This window comes from Asterias amurensis, chromosome 19 (genome assembly GCF_032118995.1).
Source record: "Asterias amurensis chromosome 19, ASM3211899v1".
NCBI lineage: Eukaryota > Metazoa > Echinodermata > Asteroidea > Forcipulatida > Asteriidae > Asterias > Asterias amurensis.
The window spans coordinates 6,757,453-6,779,448 of record NC_092666.1 but is presented as its reverse complement, the minus strand read 5'-3'; the positions used below and the strand labels follow the sequence as shown (position 1 = coordinate 6,779,448).

Sequence of the window (21,996 nt, the reverse complement as noted above, 5' to 3'; positions counted from 1 at the left end):
CAAGTTAAAAAAAAATCGAAAATTCTGACGTGCAAACAATTTAATATAAATAACAAGTTTAGGGGTCTAAATTTATCTGACTGGGTTTTAAGAGACTTTAAAATATTTTATGAGAATTGTTTTATATTTTAGCATTATAAACATTTATACATGGGAGTTTTATTTTAATGTGGAGCGCCCTCATAACTTTTCAGTCACGGTACTACAAAAAGTACCGCCCTCTGTCGACGACAAGGTCAATGTCCTCTATGCGGAAATAAAAAAATAGGGTTGGAAATAATTATTGCCAAACAGTCAGTGTCTGGATTGTTCATAGGCTGGGCGTAGACCAAAGTTACACATTGATTTGAGAAAACTCCCCATTGCCTACACTGTACACATCTTCAGATTATCATAATTTGGAGTATGGTAAGTACATAATTTAAAGTTTATCACCCCTTCTTGTAAAAACTCTAGTTTTAGAAGTGGGTGTGAATATCGAGCAGGTGTTGAGATTTAAAAAAGACTCGAAAACCTTTGTCAAAGACCAGTTTTCTCACTTGGTGTATCTCAATATTAGGAGTCGCCGCCTATGAGGTGGTGCTTATGAGTTGTGGGGTATTCTGCAATTGAGCCCAATATTATCATCATATGCACAAAGTAACAAACCTGTGAAAATTTGAATTCAATTGGTCGTTGAATTTGCGAGATGATAATGGAAGAAAAAAAACCTTGTCGCCCACCTTGTTGAGCTGTCAATGGCTCCGCTTTTAATATCGGTCTCATCATCACTGTCGCCATCGAGTGGTAAATGAGACCGATGTTAAAAGCGGAGCCATTATAACAGCTAAACAAGGTGGGCTATGCGTTATGATGCTTGATTTTGAGACCTCTAATTCTAATTCTGATTTCTTGAAATCAAATTCGGGGAAAAATTACCTCTTTCTCGAAAACTACGTACGTCACTTCAGAGGGAGCCGTTTCTGACAATGTTTTTTACTACCAACCTCTCCCCATTACTCGTTACCAATTAAGGTTTTATGCTAATTGTAATTATTCTGAGAGTAATTACCAATAGTAGTGTCCACTGCCTGGAGCTTTTAAATAATACGGCATGGATGTAGAAATAGTAATTGTTGTGTGCCTCATTGAATTTAATACAATTAAAAAAAACTTTAATCATCCTCAAAAGACAATTACATCAGTTAGCTAGCTCCATATATAAACAAATACAGTTATGATTATAAATAGACGAATACAATTATTTTAAAAATATAAAGATTATTTGACAAAATGACAATAAGCACAAAGTGTAACAAGTGGTTGAAACCACAGCAATTACATGTAATTACATTTAAAAAACATTTATTGAATGATCCTCGTCTTACCTGTTTTCACGGTATTATGTCTTTTTCTTTGAATTGGCAAAAAAAATAGTGATAGTAAATATTTGGATATACGAAGTATACAAACATATATTAAAACTTGATGGACATTGAAATGTTCACACCACACACCGATCTTCGATGACTTCAAGTCCTGGTCCCATTTGTTTTGAGTTTTTCCTGTTTTCAAGGCAAACGACAAAGTATGGTTTCCCGGTGAGGCCATACGTGGTAGAAACATCTGCAGTGACTACAGGTGTTCTTTGAGACTCTGTGTATGTCTCTATAGCAAACAGTTGTCTTCATTTTATTAAAAATATTTTTTATGACCTTTTAAAAATAACCATGGTAATTGGCAAAAAATAAAAAATAAATAAAAAATAAATAAAAAGTGTGAATAATTATTGGCCTTGTTCAAATCTGATTTTTATTTATTTATTTAATTTTTATCTTTAACATTTATAATAAAGCCTATAAATAAACAGTGATAATTGAATAACAAAGCCGATGTTTAAATTTTAATATTATTAATAATAATATTGATATGACAGTTAAAACAAAAATTTTCAAAAAATATTAGAAAATGTTACAAGGCACATGGCTTCTTTAAGCCTCTGTATTTTTTTCCCAGAATGCTCAGTTAAATGTTCAGTCACATGACTTAATCAACCTGAATTGTGAATTGAAATAGTGTTTGATGAATTTTTTTCGGTGGGCAAATTTTTTTTTATGGCCTCAACAGTATGACATATATTTATACCTTGTAGAAATGCCTAAAATACCAAACTTTTTGCATTACAAGTGCAAAACCAGGGGAGCCTTATGTGTTTCTGAGTTTTGGTCAAGGGAGAGGAGACTCTTTGTTTGGCAAGTAAAACCACAAACATTGTATCAAGGGACTGTTTAAATCGTGCACAGAGAGGTAAAAGATTTGCCACGATTTTAGGGACACCTTGAAAACAGGACTTCCTACGATACATGAGTAACAAAACACAACAAATAACAAAGTATATAGATACAGTGTAAACAGATAAACAGTGGTGAACCAGACCTCCAAATAGCTGACATCCCGCACACAAAAATGTTTGAAAACAAGTGCAAAACTTCATCTGGCTGCCACTGGAACAAAAGAGAACTTCCTTCTATTTATTTTGCAAGGAGGGAGTCTAAATCAATGTCATAAGGAAGGAATTGAAACAATTGTTTATACGTACATGATTATTACTAGTTAAGATTGATTGAGTTTTCCTATCTATTGATCAAAGAACTGGGTAAGGTCTTTCTGTGGCTCTCCAATTAATTTAGTCCAAAGTCTGCAATCCTTCTCAAACTGTTTTTTGTTCTTTACACTTTTAAGTTAAAACCACCAGGAAATAAATAAAAAACATAACATACTTTAACCTCTTTTTTAAATATTAGCGCTTTTCATACCCGTTGGGCGCCTCAAAGCGCTTCCAACAATATTACCCCTGGTCACTAGACCTTAATTCATTCCTTAGACCATTTCAGCTCCCTGGGGAGTAAACAGCCTGTGCAACATTAATAAGCGCTACTCGGCTAAATCAGTCACAAGAACCACCTCTGCCCTCACAGATACCTATTTACCCCTGGGTGGAGAGAAGCAATTATAGTTAAGTGTCTTGCACAGGGACACAAGTGTCACGACCGGGATTCGAACCCACACTCTGCTGAACAGAAGCATATAAGTGCTTGAGTTGGGTGCTCTTATCCGCTCGGCCACGACACCTTATAATATAACCTTTTCAATAAAGGACTGATAAAAAGACTTGTTAGGATAATTGAAGACTTGAAAAGCTGTCCTCACATGGAGCACATTGAGGAGGGCATCTTCTGGATGGATCATGTGACTAGAGAGAAGTTCCACACTAAGCTGTTGAGCAAAAAAAGAGAATTTCTTAGGTCTTGTCTTGAGTTGATATTACTTGTTATAACTCGGTTATTAACACAGTCAGACAAGGAATTAAAAGTTCAAAACATGAATTTATATCACCCATGCATCTTAATTGTTTTAGAACATTTCTTTGAATTCTTGCTCTCAAAATTAGGTTTGTCAAGCAACTCAACATGGACTTTGTAATGGGTTAGGACTTCAGTAAAGATGTTTCATCTTTTGGACTTTTGAGTGAATGAGCCTGGCTAAAGCACTGATTGGTCCTTGAACTGAAGGTAAGAGACTACCAGTATTTCATGAACTTTGACATCTAATCAGAAATAGATTGTTTGTCTTGATCCATAGACAAGAAACACAGTATGTCATCTGAGGGTACATTCAGACGTGGGGTTAAACTAGTCCTTAATCCAAAAGTGCTAAACTAACCCTGCGTGGGAACGCAATATTCTGGTCCGCGAGGGTTAATTTGACCCACTGAGCTGGGCTAAACTAAACCAAAAAAAATGGTGGACTAGCCTATCTTAGCCCAGGTTTTACGACCAACCCCCCGCTGCGAACCGCTGCGAGGCCCAGTAAACCATCGTTGGAACGCAACTGACCTGCTACTTCCGGTCTATTTTAGCCCAAATGACCGCGGCAACAAAGGTGACGTCATTCCACGTGTATGGATGGATCGGCAGCGAGTATTGGGTGGTGTCTGCATGATGAATCCATGGAGCTATACTATAGTATCTCCTTGCGTCTCTCCGCTGCCTTCCCTTTATGTTACCATTAAGTGTTGGGGCCCTGGTATTCCCCTTCGCCGAAAATGTTTGAAATGGACGTCGCACGAAAACAAGTTCTCATTTTTAGTGGCACTATTTAGTTTTTAAATTCACTTCTTCTGTGCACAACGCTACTTTATGATAACGAACGGGTTTTGCTTTGAAGAAAGTGGCATCTAATCACAGCTAAGCTACACACACGGGATCGACAATATTAAGACCAAAGTTTGGGTTCGAAAACTAGGTTGTATCTGGTTCCTGCCCTCAACAACTTTACGTAACAGTTATACGAGTACCAGACTAATGTTGAATTAAAAAACAATTTTTAACGTAACATGAGAATGTGTGTAGGCTACGACTTCTCAATGACTAAGTTGTGATATATTTACAAAAGTTCACACTCGAAAACAATTTGAAGCTTTTAACAAAAACGTGTAAATGTTTCGTTCATCGCGGGCAGTGCGGAACGGAAACTTCAGCGGGCACAATAGAATCGTGTTTGTGCTGGGGCCAAGCATAGAGCAAGGGGCCAAGCAAGGATACGAAGTGATTTTGCCGTCTTTAAAGATGGGATACATGATGACCATGAGGTTTGTAGAGACGATAGCGGATCGAAACCCTGTGGAAAACGCATGGACAATGTAACAAACCGGAACCAGCAATGGTAAGGTTCGCCGATGCATGACCCAATAATCAACATCGTGGGCTAGTTTAGTCCGCTTGACCAGAATAAACTCACTGTGTGAACGCAAGCCAATTTTGGACTAAGTCATGTTTATCTTTTGGACACCCGCGGTGCTCGGATTAAGGACTAGTTTAACCCCACGTCTGAACATACCCTGAGTCAATATCTTTCTTTGATTCCTAAGATTGTGTCAGATAATGGCTGACCAGAGTGAGGAGACCACGGAAGAGGAGGAGATGGCCAGGCAATCTCAAGAACCAGAACAAAGATCGATGGCTGTTGTTGAAAGTATTCAACCATCGCTAGAAACAAGGGACTTAGTCAGAGCAGAAAACACACAAATGCTTCAAGGTATAAACTTAATGTGATTAGTATCAATATGTACGCTTAATTTGAAATGTATTTATCTGTACATGAGTTATGTTATAATGGGCACCATTGTCTATATAAAAACAAAGTCTTAATGGATTTGATATCTTGTTTTATTCCTTAAAGGATTCAGATAAAAATGTCCCCAGATTTAACTTAAACTTACAAGGGTTTTAGTTATAGAAGAAAGCTTCCCTTCAAATATTACTTACTGAGGTGCTATATTTTTTGAGAAATGGATAAAACAAGTCACAAATTATTTTTGTCTTTGTAAGACGAAAATTATTTCAGCATGTAAAAACGTAAAACCAGTTATGATATTATACCATTTAAGTTAATAACATACCATAACTTGTTAAAACCTTTTTATTGAAATATGAAAGTATTTTTGTGACATTGTTTTACTCCTTTCTCAAAAACTACAGCACCTCAGTAAGTAATATTTTAAAGGAAGTTTTCTACTATCATTATCTTCAAACCGATTAAGTTAAATGTAAATCTGTGGCCGTTGTTTTGTGTTAGAAAAAAAGTACACACACCCTTTTAAACTAGAAAATACACCCATCACCCTGGTGAAGGGATATAACATCAATTTTAAATTAATAAAGAGTTAGTAGTATGCAAATTATGAATGTTTATGAGTGCAATGTTTGTACTCACTGTACTTATCTTGATGGAATAGTGCCTCATAAATTGTAATACTTATGTTGTTATGTTATGTAGAAATGACTTTCCTTCATTGCCCCTACAGCAGAAAATCAATTAGGTCAAGGAGCCTGTTTGATGGCCAACCAGTCTTTGGCTGTACCCCGTATTGAAGGCAGTGGTAATTTGGCTGTTGGTAATCCTACTAACTGTACATTCAACATCCTACAGCTGAAGCCAGGAGCAACAGGTAAGGCACAAACATGAAGATATTTTGTAGATTGGTTTCTTTCTTTTAAATGAACATTACAGAATTGGTAAGAAACAAACATCGTGAAGATCACAGATTTACCTAAAACTTACACGGTTTAATGATAATGATAGTAGAAAACATCCCTTGAAATATTTCTGTCTGAAATGTCATATTTGATGAGAAATAAATATTCTTATTTCGCGTTTGGAGTTTATCGCTCAATGAGCGTTTTATTCATTTTTATTGTGGCATCGATGCAATGCACAATTTGTGATGGGTTTTTCACTGTTCTCTTGTGACCTAGATGGTTGATCAATTTAAAACTTCTACAGGCTTGTCAGTTTATGTATTAGGTGGTTTACATAAAGCGCTTACACTGCCAGCATTTGTTTTGTTAGCAAAAACCAATTCTGTAATGTTCCTTTAAGTTACAAATGTAGAACAAATTAAACATGAATTAGAATTTTATTAGAATTTTTATAGTGGAAAAGACAAAGGTGGAAATTGTTTGTTTTGATTTATATCCAAAACATCGGAACAGAGGAATTCGATAGTAGAGATAATTTTATATTCAATTATTGTCACCGTGTTGATGACAACAATAATAAGTCGTGGACAAATTGTGTTTTATCGACCCGGTAGTTTATTTGCACTCAGCGAGGAGCAGGTGAACTAGAATGTCAAATAATGAAATAGATAATTAATATATAAATACGTAATTAACTCAATAATAAATCAAAGTACAAGAAAGATATTGAAAGAAAACACGCAATCAGACGTTTCCGGAAAGATTAAATAAAATGCAATTGAAGGCTTCCGAAAAGATTATACAAAAATGAACGACAGTAGCTCTGAGCCATTGAATGACACTACTCTTCGTTTCAATGATTGTGTTTTTAACCCGACAATTCTGAATTCAGCGGATCCTAGTCAGCTTTTATTTAACACCTGTGGTGCTCAATACAAGTCAGAAAGACAACTCAGAGATAAAACAAAGGAATTAGAAAATGACTCCTTTTCAATCTTCCACGCCAATATCAGAAGTGTAAACAAAAATTTTGAAGATCTCACTTTTACTCTAAATGAAATACAACATACATGTAAGTTCCACATTATCGGTCTTACTGAAACATGGCTCAAAAGCACCCCGCATTCTATGTTATCCATTCCTGGATATAAATGTGAGCACAAAAATAGACCTATGCAAAATGGCGGTGGTTTCATGTTATATGTAAAAGACTCATTGCAATACACCATTCGGCCCGACATTGTTAGTGCTTCAGGATGTTTTGAATCCATTTTTTTAGAAATCGGTACAAATACAAAGAAAACTATCATCATAGGTTTAATTTACAGACCTCCCGGTCTTGCTGTTTTTAACTTTTCCGAAGAAATGGATGAAATTCTTAACAAACTAACGACTGAAAACAAAATCTGCTACATTTTAGGGGATCTCAATATAAACTTACTTAAAAGTGATTCCCATAACCCAACTCGCAAGTTTTTGGATATCTTATATTCACACTCCTTTTGCCCAACTGTAGACAAACCAACAAGAATAACGTGCAATTCAGCTACTCTTATTGACAACATTTTCACCAACAGCGTAGACTCTCATCAGGCAGAAATTATTACTTCAGGTCTTAGTGATCATTTGCCAATTGTATTGTTCGGTCCCAGTTTTGTTAAAGTTAAAAACTCAAATATGTTTTATTGGAAACGGGATACCAGAGATCGAAATGTCTCCTTCATGAAACGTGAAATGGACACAATCCAATGGGATGACATTGTTAATACTGAAGATGTAAATGAATGTTACTCCCGGTTTGTTACAAAATTAAATGAAGTGTTTGATAGATATGTTCCATATAAACGATTCAAATGTAAGAAATCAGTGTGCAATCCCTGGATGACCAAGGGTCTGTTGAAATCAATCAGACGAAAACACAAGTTGTATAAATGCTATCTCCGAAACCCAAATGAATCTAACAAAAGAAAGTATGATAAATACAGAAACAAGTTAACAACTGTATTAGAGAAGCGAAAAAGATTTATTTCACTGCTTCCTTTGATAAGGAAAAAGGTAATATTAAACAAACATGGAAAATGATCAATAATGTCTTGAACAAAAGAAGTAAAAAGCCGCCCGGTTCTGATTCATTCCTTGTCAATGGTACGACCGTAGACGACCCAAGACACATTGCTGAGCATTTTAACGATTTCTTTACTAATATTGGTCCTAACCTGGCATCAAAGATTCCGGATTCAAGACTAAACCCCACTGACTTTATCGAAGGTGATTATCCTAATTCTCTTTTTATTACCCCTATAACTAAAAGTGAACTTCTGAAGTGTATTGATGGTTTATCGTCTAACAAAAGTCCTGGCCATGATAAATTAGACAGCTATCTTATTAAAAAGACTGGTACCATTATTGCTGGGCCGTTGCTGAAAATATTTAACCTATCGCTGGAGTCAGGAATTGTGCCACATGATTTTAAGAAGGCTAAGGTTATTCCTGTGTATAAAAATGGTGACCCTAAATTAATATGCAACTACCGCCCTATTTCTATATTACCTTGTCTCTCCAAATTGCTTGAGCGCTTGGTTGCTAATCGTCTTAATACCTTTTTAACTAAGTATAATATTCTGCATAACTCCCAGTATGGTTTCCGTGCTAACTTCTCAACCCAAACGGCACTTATAGACCTTGTTGACAAAATCAGTTCGTCTCTTGATAAATGTAACCACACTATAGGATTGTTCTTGGACCTTTCAAAGGCATTCGACACTATTGATCATGTTATCTTACTTTCAAAGCTTGAGAGGTATGGAATTAGGGGAAAGGCCTTGAACTGGTGCAAAAGCTATCTCTCTGATAGGAAACAATTCGTTCATTGGAAAGATTATGACTCTACATCTAAAACTATTAAATGTGGCGTACCTCAAGGCTCAACTCTAGGTCCAATGCTCTTTCTCTTATATATAAACGATATCTGTAATTCCAAAATAGGATCCCAAAATTACAGCTTTTGGATGAACCAGAAAAATAACTCCAACTAGCCAAAATCATCGAAATAAAAAGGAAAAAATTTACAATAACCAATACATTTATATAATTGAAATAAGTGACATAAATATTATACAATGAAGCAAATACTACTTACGAAAACGGCAATGAAAACTAGCTGGGGTTGTCTACAAAAATTACGGCGAACTTAACCAAACGAAACCAGGAAAAGAAATGACTTAGAAATACCGGCACCTCAATACCTGTGTACAGAAATAATATGGGCTTGCCACACCTTAAAACAAATTCCTAAGATGCCCACAGGCGATTGGCTGTGGTCACTTAACTTTGACTTTATGCAAACAAGGATAAACTGATAAACGTAAGAGAAACGTATAAATTACAAACAACAATATAAACACATCACCGGTGGGAGATGACAACTATAATAATATATATTGTGATGAGGTTCGCAGTTACACCATCAAAAATAATGTCTGTAAAATGAGCTAGTACTGATTTTAATACATCATGGAGTGAGGTTTCTTGATATGTATCCAGATTGTGCATCCATTGTGCTACATTTTTGCTTGTAAATAGTTCAGCTACACAAGAGTTTTCTCTATAATTTATAAGTTTATCTTGTTAGCCGTTATTTCTTTCTTTAACTTTGTCTTTCAGAGAATATTTTACCTGCGTTGGAGAAACTAACTGCCACTTTACAACAGAAACGAGCTTTGGATTCAGCAGTAAAACCAACAGGTAATTTACTCAACCAAAACATGTCAAATCTTCGATAGTCATTATTATACCAACACTTTCATTCAATTCAATTCAATTCAATTCAATTGTTTATTGTCACACATATAAATACATATACAGTGAAATTCACTTCGGCTTGCGAGTCTAAAAATATTAACAATTACAAAAATTACAAAAAATACAGAAAACCCTAAAACCACATAGGCATACAATAACGAACAAATAAACAGTATGCGCACAATATGCAGAGAGACAATAACAGTAACAAAATTGCAAACCCCCAAAACAAATTAAAAAGTATTAATCATTAAGTAACCTTATTGCACTGGGATAAAAACTATTGCGAGTACGGTTGGAGTCGGCTCTGGTCGCTCTATATCGCTTACCTGATCTCATTAATTCAAACAAACTGTTCGCAGGGTGAAATTCATCGGAAATAATAGATCTAGATTTCTTCAGAACCCGAGCAGTATAAAGTTTATCCAAAGCAGGAAGCTCACGACCAATGATAAAGCTAGCAGTACCGACTACACGATTGAGGCGTTTTCGGTCATCTGCCGTGGTGTTGCCATACCAGACAGTGATCGAGAGTGTCAAAATACTCTCAACAACTGCCCGATAAAACTTTACCAGCAAATCTTGGCTGACACGAAAACTCCTCAATCTTCTAAGAAAGAACAACCGTTGCTGGGCCTTCCTAACAATGGAATCAACATGAGTCACCCACTTAAGATCGTTTGATAGGTGCACTCCTAGAAATTTAAAAGAGTCGACAATTTCCACTTCGGATCCATTAATATTTAGCGGCTCAACTTTGTCTGGATTTCTTCTGAAGTCTACAATAATTTCCTTAGTCTTTTGAACATTTAATTCTAAGTTATTGTCGTGACACCATTGAACTAAATGATTAACTTCATCACGATACATGGAATCGTCCTTAAAAATTAGTCCACCTAATGTAGTGTCGTCAGCATATTTTACCATAAAATTATTAACAGAGTTTACTTCACAATCATGCGTAAACAATGAGTACAGCATTGGAGATAAAATACATCCTTGTGGCGCTCCTGTACTTAGGACAAGTGACTTAGAGAAACATTGACCAATTCTAACCTTCTGTGAGCGATCCAATAAAAAATCTAAAATCCAACGACACAAAGAATGGTTAAAATTCAAAGTTATAAGTTTATCATACAATTTAAAAGCAGATATGGTGTTAAGAGAAGATTAAGAGAAGAAGTTTGCTGTGGCGTTTGTTTCTGACAGTTTCTGCTGAATGGGATTTGCAAGGTATATTATAAATGAGTCGCAAACATCAAAAACATAGCATAGGGCGACCTGTCTTAAACAAGAATAATTTTTGTTTGCAACAATCAAGCAATCAATATTTAGAATATACAAAATAACTGTCAAAACAAAAGGCAATTGTTGTAGGTTTTTTATTATGTGAGACTTGTCAGGCCTGGAATTAACATGGAGTCCACGGAGGCCATGGCCTGAGATGCCCCTGGTCTTGGCCTTGGTGCCCCTGGTCTTGGCCTTGGTGCCCCTGGTCTTGGCCTTGGTGCCCCTGGTCTTGGCCTTGGTGCCCCTGGTCTTGGCCTTGGTGCCCCTGGTCTTGGCCTTGGTGCCCCTGGTCTTGGCCTTGGTGCCCCTGGTCTTGGCCTTGATGCCCCTGGTCTTGTCCTTGGTGCCCCTGGTCTTGGCCTTGGTGCCCCTGGTCTTGGCCTTGGTGCCCCTGGTCTTGGCCTTGGTGCCCCTGGTCTTGGCCTTGGTGCCCCTGGTCTTGGCCTTGGTGCCCCTGGTCTTGGCCTTGGTGCCCCTGGTCTTGGCCTTGGTGCCCCTGGTCTTGGCCTTGGTGCCCCTGGTCTTGGCCTGAGATGCCCCTGTCTTGGCCTTGGTGCCCTTCAAAAGTGTCCCATAGACTTTCAGATTTTACAACGGACGTGCCTTTTGCAAAAAAGAAAATGTCCTTGCTCTTTTAAAGATGAAATTCCAGGCCAGCATGTCATGATGGATAATATAATTCACAAATTGGGTGTTTTAAAGAGACTAGACACTATTGGTAACTGTCAAAGATCAGTCTTCTCACTTGGTGTTTCTCAACATATGTATAAAATAACAAACCTGTGAAAATTTTGGCTCAATTGGTCGTCGAAGTTGCGAGATAACAATGAAAGAAAAAACACCCTTGCCACATGAAGTTGTGTGCTTTCAGATGCTTGATTTTGAGACCTCAAATTCTAAATCTGAGGTCTCAAAATCAAAATCGTCAAAAATAACTTCTTTCTCGAAAACTATGTCACTTCAGAGGGAGTTGTTTCTCACAATGTTTTATACTATCAACCTTTCTCCATTACTCGTTACCAGGTAAGGTTCTATGCTAATAATGTTTTTGAGTAATTACCAATAGTGTTCACTGCCTTTAATGAGTTTGGAATTAGCAGAGGATATGAATAAAATAAACTCTTCCAGAAAACGCTGATCTACCCCCTGGAACGTACTTACATGAATATTTGTATTTGGTGGCAATGTTTTGATGACGAGGCTTGCTTTGAAATTAATGTGGGCCCCCCTTCACGACATTCTTAGTTTAGACCTAAAATTTCATTGCGTGCAAAAGATTGCCAGTATCTCATGGGCTTTCCTAAAACTTTGTTTGAAAATAAAGCAATGATATGTTTGATCAATCATGCCCATTAAACTGTCTTATAGGATCTGGACAAGAGTGCACTCCACCAGACATTCAAAAACTAGATAACTTCCCCCAAGCTGCTGCCAGTGGAACGTCAATACAACCCAAAACCTCAGGTAAGTACATTCCATGAACATTTTGAACATTCCATTCACTTTATGATATCATTGTAGCATACGTTGGCTTTTCTAGCCATTCAGCGTTCTCCCTTAACTGTGGTCCGCTGACCTAATGTCAGTTAAAACACCCAAGGACCAGTCAGAATACTCTCCAAGTGGTCCGACTGGCTTGTTTAGTGTTATGGCTATTTAATAAGAATTCATAAATACCTCAGACAGTTTCGCTATTCCTATTGTTGGAGTGCGCATCACATGGGGGTGTTTAAACGGTTGATAATGACCAGCTGGTGCTCTGTTTATATCCGGTTGTTTTCGGACACTACGCGCCAGTGGTCCGCTGACCTAATGTCAGTTAAAACACCCAAGGACGAGGTAGAATACCCTGCGAGTGGTCCGGTGAAAAAGTTGATGAACTCGTGAAATATCAAGCTAATTGGTCCTGCTGGATGGCTAGTTGCTGACAAAGTTAAGGGCAAACCCTGCCATGGTGGTTGATATTGAATGGACATGCTCTAGTATACACATATTGACTGGCAACGAGGTAACTAGTATACGTCTATTCCCACGAGGGACTTTGAGTGACCAGAAGAGCGAACCTATTTCCCGAGGCCGAAGACCGAGGGAAATAGGCCCCTCTTCTGGTCACTCACAGGCCCGAGGGGAATAGGACGTACAATAGTTACTGATTTATGCCAGTCAATATGTGTTTTATAACAGCTCGGTCTTAAATGTCAAATAAGAACAGAACAAGGAGTTTTGTAGTTGTTGTTCATGGTTCAAGTCAAGAGAGGGCGCTGTTACCGCGGGAACTATATTCAAAGACTATTCCCCGCTCTGGTACTATTCCCGCAAAACACGCGCGCGCGATCACTAGCCTATATTAGTTCATCCCACGTGACCGTGTTTCAGCCAACCAGATTACAGAATGAGCAAGAGGTGTGTTATAATATACAAATATTGACTGCTTCGAGTGCTATGGTTAAAACTACAACTCCCGAGGTGATCCCCAGAGCGTTCTATTTTCCCAAGGCGGAGCTGAGGGAAAAATGGAACGGTCCGGGGATTACCAAGGGAGCAGGAGTTTTAACCAAAGCACGAGTAAAAGCAGTCAATATTTGTTTCATTACACCCAACAGACTATTTATCATCCTCGTACACGTTGGTACGCGTTTTTCAGATACACAGACGCACAACTGATTGGCTTCAAGGTGGGTTAAAAGACGTCTGGGTATCACGCGCCATGTAATAGTCTGCTATTGCATGGCAAACGACTATCACACGGCTGCCGGGTTTCTAGTAAAACTAAGACATGTCATGTGACACGCTCTAACTGTCTAAACAGATGAAAAGGCAGAATTGTTGAAAGGGGTGTTATAAGATTATATGAATGGATGATGTTTCAAGCCATGGTATTACCATTCCATAAGTAATAGAGCTACATTCATCTCTCTGAAGGTTGTTCTGAATTTATTTATTGATGGTGTTGAATCAAGATTAATTGTTCCATATCATGTTTTTTGTTTACAATCAGATGATGTGCAAGAAAGTGTGCAAGGAGCCCATTCGACAAAAGATCCAGCCCAGGTCGCTGCAAAGAGCTGTAGAAAGGCAATAAGAACTCATTATAGGAAAACAGGTAGCTATGTGAAACTGATACCATGGGAGGATGATGACACCAAACATATCAAAGATATCTTTACAGAATTAACATTGGAGAAATCTGGAAAGAAACTGGAGTCATATAAGGATATTTTCCTTCAGAAAACAAGAGATGGTGATTGCATAAATCAGGCTGTTTTGAGTGGGTTGGCTGGTAGAGGAAAGTCTACCCTCATTGATAAGATGGCTTATGATTGGGCATGTGGTGAAGCACTGCAGCAGTTTGAGCTTGTATTTGTTATAAGAATGAGTGCAGTTGAACAAAGCACAGAGCTAATTGACTCGATTTTCGACCAACTTTTAAGCGGAGTAACAAGTGTAGATAAGAACTCGTTGAGTTCTTTTATCAGTCACAATCAAGAGAAAGTACTGTTCTTGTTTGATGGCTTTGATGAGTTGAAGACCCGTGCCCTTGATAAAGCCTTATTTGGTTCAATTCTAAAGATCCTGAATCGTAAGAAAGACAGGGAGTGTTTTGTTGTAGTTACCACTCGCCCCTCTCACTATGATAAATTAGTGACAAGATCATCAATTCAAGAGCCTTTCACACAGGTTAAGGTTGAAGGTTTTGATGAGGAAGATATCAAGAAGTATGTGAAGAGATTTTACTCGGATGAACATGACAAAGCAGAAGGGCTTATTCGGAGGATCAAATCCTCAAATGCTTTATCTGATTTGGCGAAGAGTCCAATGCTACTTCTGTTGATGTGCATTTTGTGGAGAGAGGATTCTAAACTCCCAGAAACAATGTCTCGTATCTACAGTGAGGCATTGGAGTACATATTTCACAGAAAAACTGATTTGTCATCAGATGAGGTATCCAAAGTAACAAATGAACTTGGAAAGATTGCCTTGCTTGGTCTTCTTGCTCCAGAACAACAGCTTGCTTTTCCTGAGCAAGTGTTTGAACCAAATGTGCTTGAATCTGCCATAAAAGCAGGTATTCTTACAAGACACAAGGTCTTGAAGGGAATGAAAAGTCACAACAGCATTCAATTCCTTCATAAGACTTTTCAAGAGTGTTGTGCTGGTAAATACTTACAAAGCTTGTTAGAAACAGATCCAGTGGATTTCCAAAAGAACCTGGATAAAATGATCAATTCTAGAATTAATGACTTTGATTATGTTTTGCGTTTTTGTGCTGGTGACAACTTGACATGTACAAATAGCATTTTACAAACACTTGCTAAAGAACAAGGCGATGTGCAGATCGGCCTTGACTGCTACTTTGAGGGTCAGTCAAAAGATTTACTCCCAGTGAAGTTCTTGAAGTATGTTCTAACAGATCAGATAGGCATTAATTGTTGGAACAGGGACACTCTTAACTCATTCACATACTTGCTTAGAAATGTTGATACATGCACAGTGGAAAACAAACAAACTGATTATCTTGAGAAGGTACAGTCAGTAAGGATATATGGTTGTAACTTGAGTGGTTGTATGTCAGATTTGGTAGACTCTATGAGCTTAATGACGAATCTTTCGTCGGTGGTATTGTCTAGATGCACATTGAATGAGAGGACTGAAGAATATTCTGCATTACCAGGAGCAGCCTCATCTGCTGCATCATGGGCCCATCACTTCATGAAGATGAAGAACCTTCAGAAGCTTGTCTTGAGTGGCTGCTCATTGACAGGTGAAGATATGACACATATTGTTTCTGCACTGTGTGATCTGCCCAACTTAGTTGAGTTGGATCTTTCGAGAAATAAATCCCTTGGTGGTTCTACTGCATTATGGGCCCATCACTTCATGAAGATGAAGAACCTTCAGAAGCTTGTCTTGAGTGGCTGCTCATTGACAGGTGAAGATATGACACATATTGCTTCTGCACTGTGTGATCTGCCCAACTTAGTTGAGTTGGATCTTTCGAGAAATAAATCCCTTGGTGGTTCTACTGCATTATGGGCCCATCACTTCATGAAGATGAAGAACCTTCAGAAGCTTGTCTTGAGTGGCTGCTCATTGACAGGTGAAGATATGACACATATTGTTTCTGCACTGTGTGATCTGCCCAACTTGGTTGAGTTGGATTTTTCGGAAAATGGATACCTTAGCGGTTCTGCTGCATCATGGGCCCATCACTTCAAGAAGATGAAGAATCTTAAGAAGCTTGTCTTGAGGGACTGCTCATTGACAGGTGAAGATATGACACATATTGCTTCTGCACTGTGTGATCTGCCCAACTTAGTTGAGTTGGATCTTTCGGGAAATAAATCCCTTGGTGGTTCTACTGCATTATGGGCCCATCACTTCATGAAGATGAAGAACCTTCAGAAGCTTGTCTTGAGTGGCTGCTCATTGACAGGTGAAGATATGACACATATTGCTTCTGCACTGTGTGATCTGCCCAACTTAGTTGAGTTGGATCTTTCGGGAAATAAATCCCTTGGTGGTTCTACTGCATTATGGGCCCATCACTTCATGAAGATGAAGAACCTTCAGAAGCTTGTCTTGAGTGGCTGCTCATTGACAGGTGAAGATATGACACATATTGTTTCTGCACTGTGTGATCTGCCCAACTTGGTTGAGTTGGATTTTTCGGAAAATGGATACCTTAGCGGTTCTGCTGCATCATGGGCCCATCACTTCAAGAAGATGAAGAATCTTAAGAAGCTTGTCTTGAGGGACTGCTCATTGACAGGTGAAGATATGACACATATTGCTTCTGCACTGTGTGATCTGCCCAACTTAGTTGAGTTGGATCTTTCGGGAAATAAATCCCTTGGTGGTTCTACTGCATTATGGGCCCATCACTTCATGAAGATGAAGAACCTTCAGAAGCTTGTCTTGAGTGGCTGCTCATTGACAGGTGAAGATATGACACATATTGCTCCTGCACTGTGTGATCTGCCCAACTTGGTTGAGTTGAATCTTTGGGCAAATAAATCTCTTGGTGGTTCGGCTGCATTATGGGCCCATCACTTAAAGAAGATGAAGAACCTTAAGAGGCTTGTCTTAGCTTACTGCTCATTGATAGGTGAAGATATGACACATATTGCTCCTGCACTGTGTGATCTGCCCAACTTGGTTGAGTTGAATCTTATGATGAATGAATCCCTTGGTGGTTCTGCTGCATCATGGGCCCATCACTTCAAGAAGATGAAGAACCTTCAGAAGTTTGACTTCTAATATCTTGAAGATGAATATATGACACATGTTGAAAATGCATTGCATGGTTTGCCCCCATTTGGTTGTAACCGGAAGATAATTCATAAATGAATAATTCTCAATGGATGATCCAAAGATTTTGAAAAATTTGTGAAAAAGACGGCTAGCTTCAAGACAAGCTAAATCTCAACGGTCCTCATGCATGATGTACTGGTGACTTTACAACACTCTGAACTGCATCCTTCCTTCCATGTTCTAATGTACATGGTGTAAGGTATTATCACTACATCGAGAGGAACAAAACCTTTGGTTGGTTCTGCTGCATTTATGGGTACCGTCACTGAAGAAGATGTAAGAACCTTCATAAGCTGAGAGTGATGTTCTGAAGCTGTGACAAATGGAAATTGCACTGCCCAACTAAGTGGTTGAATTGATTCTTGTTGAGCAGCAGTTGATCAAGTGTCCCATGGCGCTGACTTGATCATGACCTTACAGGTGAATACACTCATATATAACACACTACTGAAGTTGAACCCGTGGCTTATAATTTTGCCTATAATCATCAAAAGCCAAATAACGACTTCATCTCTAATACAAAAAACGAACAGCAAGTTTCATCCCACACAATAAACTTACACAACTCCTTTCCCTCCATTCATGGGAAGATGTTTTTTCCCTGTGTCACACGAATGCGCGCATTCAAGTTATAGGCTAGTCTTGCATGAGCGCGCATAATGTACGCTCAAAGGGCAGTAATAATCACTCTCAGATACATAAAGGTCGTTCTGACACAGTACTAAAGTCGGTTGAACTCATGGTTCAACCCGATCAAGTTCAACTCTGTGCGTCTGAACGGTACTAAAGATAATCCGATTCAAGTTCAACCCACAAAACATAGACCGTCCAGCGAGGGGGTTTATCTTGAAACCGCTTTCAGGTTTTTCTTTTAACACTGTGTGGACAGAATAAAAAAGATCATTATCCGGTTTAACTTACAACAGACGACCCATTGACCTCCGTAATCATTACGTAAACACACTATGACCAATGAACAAGACAATAAACCAGATGTTAGAGGAACGGGGTCACGTTTGCTTTGACCTCTTAAAACCAAAGATAAATTGTATCGGGTTTTACTCAGTGCTGTCTGAATGCAACGGGAACAACTTTCTTGAAAGTTAAAACCATGGAATTAAAATTGGGCCCTGGTTGTGTTAATACATTGACAGAAACGTGGTGCAGGAGTTAAGCATCATGTCATCATCTCTTATGTGTGCGTGTAAATAAAGGCAAATCTGATGTATATTTTTAGAACTTCTATTATTTTTTGTTATAACTAAACACTCACAGTTTTATACAAGAATGCAATTAGATGTAGTTCAAGGTAAATGAAGTTTCACTGTGTGTGTATTTAAAGCCAAGTACAATTGTGCTCTCTGCTAAGTTGAGGGAAATATATTCTTTTAAATTAGACTAAAGGAACTTTACAGAATTGGTTTTGCTGACAAAACAGTTGCTGGCAGTGTAAGCACTTTATGTAATCCACCAGATATGTAATATAAACTAATAAACCTGTAGAAGTTTGAGATCGATTGGCCATCTGGGTCCGAGAAAATAGTGAAAAACCAAATCACATTTTTGCATTACATCGATGCAAAAAGAAAAATGAACAAAACGCTCACTGAGCGATAAACTCCAAACACGAAATAATTTATTCCTCAACAAATATATGACATTTAAAGACAATAATATTTCACAGGATGTTTTCTACTATCAGTAATACAAACTTTCAGAAATATAGGTTATTGAAGTGATGAATTCTGAGACCCAATTATGTAGCACCTTATAAGGGTTTACAAGGTGCTAGAGCGCAACACTTAGGAGAACCCCTTCTCTTTTCGATAAGTGCACTTGGTTCTTTTACATGCGTTACACAACACATGGGACCAACGGCTTTACGTCCCATCCGAAAGACAAAGCAATGGTTTAGTGTCTTGCTTAAGGACACAAGTGTCACGGCTGGGGATTCGAACCCACACTCTGCTGATCAGTAATACCAGTGTTTGAATTCGGTGCTCTTAACTGCGCGGCCACGACACTTCCCCAGAGTTATGGAGTTAAGTTACTTTGGTAGAATAAAACAAGACATGAAATAGACAAGTATCCAGTGAAATATAAACAAACATCTGGTGTAATATTTCAATTACTAAAGGCAACTTTTTCTAGTTCTACAATAATAGTCGAGTACTAAGAAGAACTTGACCAAACATGGGATGAGAGAAAAATCAAATGGTCAAGAAGAATTAGTAAACTGTTCAATTCCAATCTACCTTGCATTCCAACTTAATTTATTATGTTCACTTTTGTGGTTGTCTAGATGTAGCACCCTGATCTAGATGGGAGTTTTCTTATATTAAAGACACTAGACACCTTTAGAAATTGCACAAAATAATAAACCTGTGAAAATTTGGGCTCAATTGGTCGTCGAAGTTGAGATAATAATGGCAGGAAAAACACCCTTGTCACACGAAGTTGTGTGCATTGTACTTGATTTCGAGACCTCGAGTGTGAGGTCTCGAAATCAATTCAAATATTTTACTGAGAAATTACTCCTTCTCAAAAACTATGCTACTTCAGAGGGGGAGCCGTTTCTCACAAAGTCTTTTACTACTAACACCTCTCCATTGCTCGTTACCAAGTATGTTTATAATTATTTTTTAGTAATTACCAATAGTGTCCAGTGCCTTTAGGGTATTCATTAATAATTAAAGACACACCGTAGTATTTCTAGTTGAAAGGTAGGATTTAAAAAAGCGTGATACTATTTTATTTGATGAGCACAGTCATTCCGATCCTCTATAGTTTCCAACAAACAGATCAAAACCAACCTATGAATGGTTTATCTTCTTATATGATTATAAATACTGGTAAATGCTTTGACATGGATTGTGGGCATGTTTAAAGACACTGGACACTATTGGTAATTGTCAAAGACCAGTCTTCTCACTTGGTGTATCTCAACATGCATAAAATAACAACTCTGTGAAAATTTGAGCTCAATGAAACAATAAAACACTGTCTCACACAAAGTTGTGTGCTTTCAGATGCTTGATTTAGAGTCCCCAAATTCTGAGGTCTTGAAATCAAATTCGTGGAAAAAGACTTCTTTCTCGAAAACTACGTCACTTCAGAGGGAGCCGTTTCTCACAATGTTTTTTACTATCAACCTCTCCCCATTACTCATTACCAAGTAAGGTTTTATGCTAATAATCATTTTGAGTAATTATCAATAGTGTCCACTGCCTTTAAACAGAAAGGCTTTTGATTGCCAATAATTATAAGAACCAAATGTTGGGGATAATTTTTTGCCACACATCCAAGGTTGTCCCCCGATTGGTTCATGGTCTCTGGTTAATGGTAGTATTTGAGGCAGCAGTTGGTTGACAGTTGACACTATTATCAATGAAAATAAATTTACACTAAACATGTAGATTTATAATTGGTCATTTAGTTCGTTTAGAATAACTCATTTTGAAAATTAACTTTAAAGACAAAGATATCAGTATAAGCTACATGTATTATCATCTAACGTAGAATTATGCCTTCTATTTTTACACTTATCTGTAACACTAACAGCGCTTAGAAACCTTGTATTAAATGCTACATAAATGCAGCTGTTATTATTGTTATTATTAATTGGTAACTGTTGATGATAAATGATCAGTTTTAATTATCTGAAAGTTCACTGAATAAAAAACTGATGATAAAGTTCATACTAGTGCAATTGGTGAGAGATATCGTCAATCTAATTCAGTGAAATTTAAAAGAACACGTCTTGGATCGGTCGAGTTGGTCTTTGAAAAGCATTTGTAACTGTTTGTTATAAAATGCATAGAAAGATGATTTAAAAGTAGAATACAATGATCCACACAAATTTGCCTCAAAATTGCGTGGTTTTCTTTTTATTTTACTAACACGGTCAGCCATTTATGCGAGTCAAAAAATTGACTCCCATAAATGGCCGACCGTGTAAGTCGACGATGTTAAAGGAAAACTGTGCAATTTAGAGTGACACTTGTATGGATCATTATATTCTACTTTTAAAATATATTTCTTACCAATATGCATTTTATAACAAACGGTTACAAACGCTTTTCAATTACCAACTCCACCGATCCAAGGCAACGTGAACCTTTAATTCCTTGATAAAAATGTATCTACAAGTTAGTTATGTTGACTGATGAAATAGTGTTTTTTAGTTTTGTTATTTATGTACCTTTTCATTGAGGCGAGTGTATGTAAGGTACAATGATATGAAAAATTACACTCTCATTGCCTTGCCTATTGAACTGTAGTAGAATGTAATAAGAGAATAAAAGAATAAGACTCTGCTAAGGTCCAAACGTCAGGCCATTAACTATTTTTTCTTTTTGCATATAATGCCATTGGTCCATTTGGTTGGTAAGTTGTTTGCAACAGCTTATTCTATTTTCTCAAGAGAATAAAACACCAACTTATTCTTGAAGTCTTGTATGGAAATTATTTGTGTGAGGTTTTTTCTTTCAGTGTCCCATGTTACTATTATTGATTTCTTATTGTTATCCCTCACTAAGTACAAGATTAACCATAACTTAAATGATTCCTGTTA

General features: G+C 37.6%; 1 protein-coding gene across 1 annotated transcript; it reads left to right on the top strand.

The window, feature by feature from the left end:
* Window positions 1-299: 299 nt before the first annotated feature.
* On the top strand, window positions 300-21,873 carry LOC139951622 (NLR family CARD domain-containing protein 4-like). Its single transcript, XM_071950590.1, has 7 exons — window positions 300-408; window positions 3,431-3,551; window positions 4,910-5,076; window positions 5,846-5,989; window positions 9,684-9,764; window positions 12,480-12,575; window positions 14,110-21,873. Exons 3-7 carry the CDS (start codon window positions 4,923-4,925, stop codon window positions 17,367-17,369), a joined length of 3,735 nt encoding a protein of 1,244 aa, XP_071806691.1. The 5' UTR covers window positions 300-408; window positions 3,431-3,551; window positions 4,910-4,922; the 3' UTR covers window positions 17,370-21,873.
* The last annotated feature ends 123 nt before the right edge of the window (window positions 21,874-21,996 follow it).

What these genes read in the sequence shown, in the direction of transcription:
- LOC139951622 (XM_071950590.1), top strand. Translation starts at nt 4,923, where the DNA reads ATGGCTGACCAGAGTGAGGAGACCACGGAAGAGGAGGAGATGGCCAGG. An exon ending in GCTGAAGCCAGGAGCAACAG is followed by an intron (nt 5,990 to 9,683) that starts GTAAGGCACAAA and finishes TTTGTCTTTCAG; the next exon opens with AGAATATTTTACCTGCGTTG. An exon ending in AATACAACCCAAAACCTCAG is followed by an intron (nt 12,576 to 14,109) that starts GTAAGTACATTC and finishes GTTTACAATCAG; the next exon opens with ATGATGTGCAAGAAAGTGTG.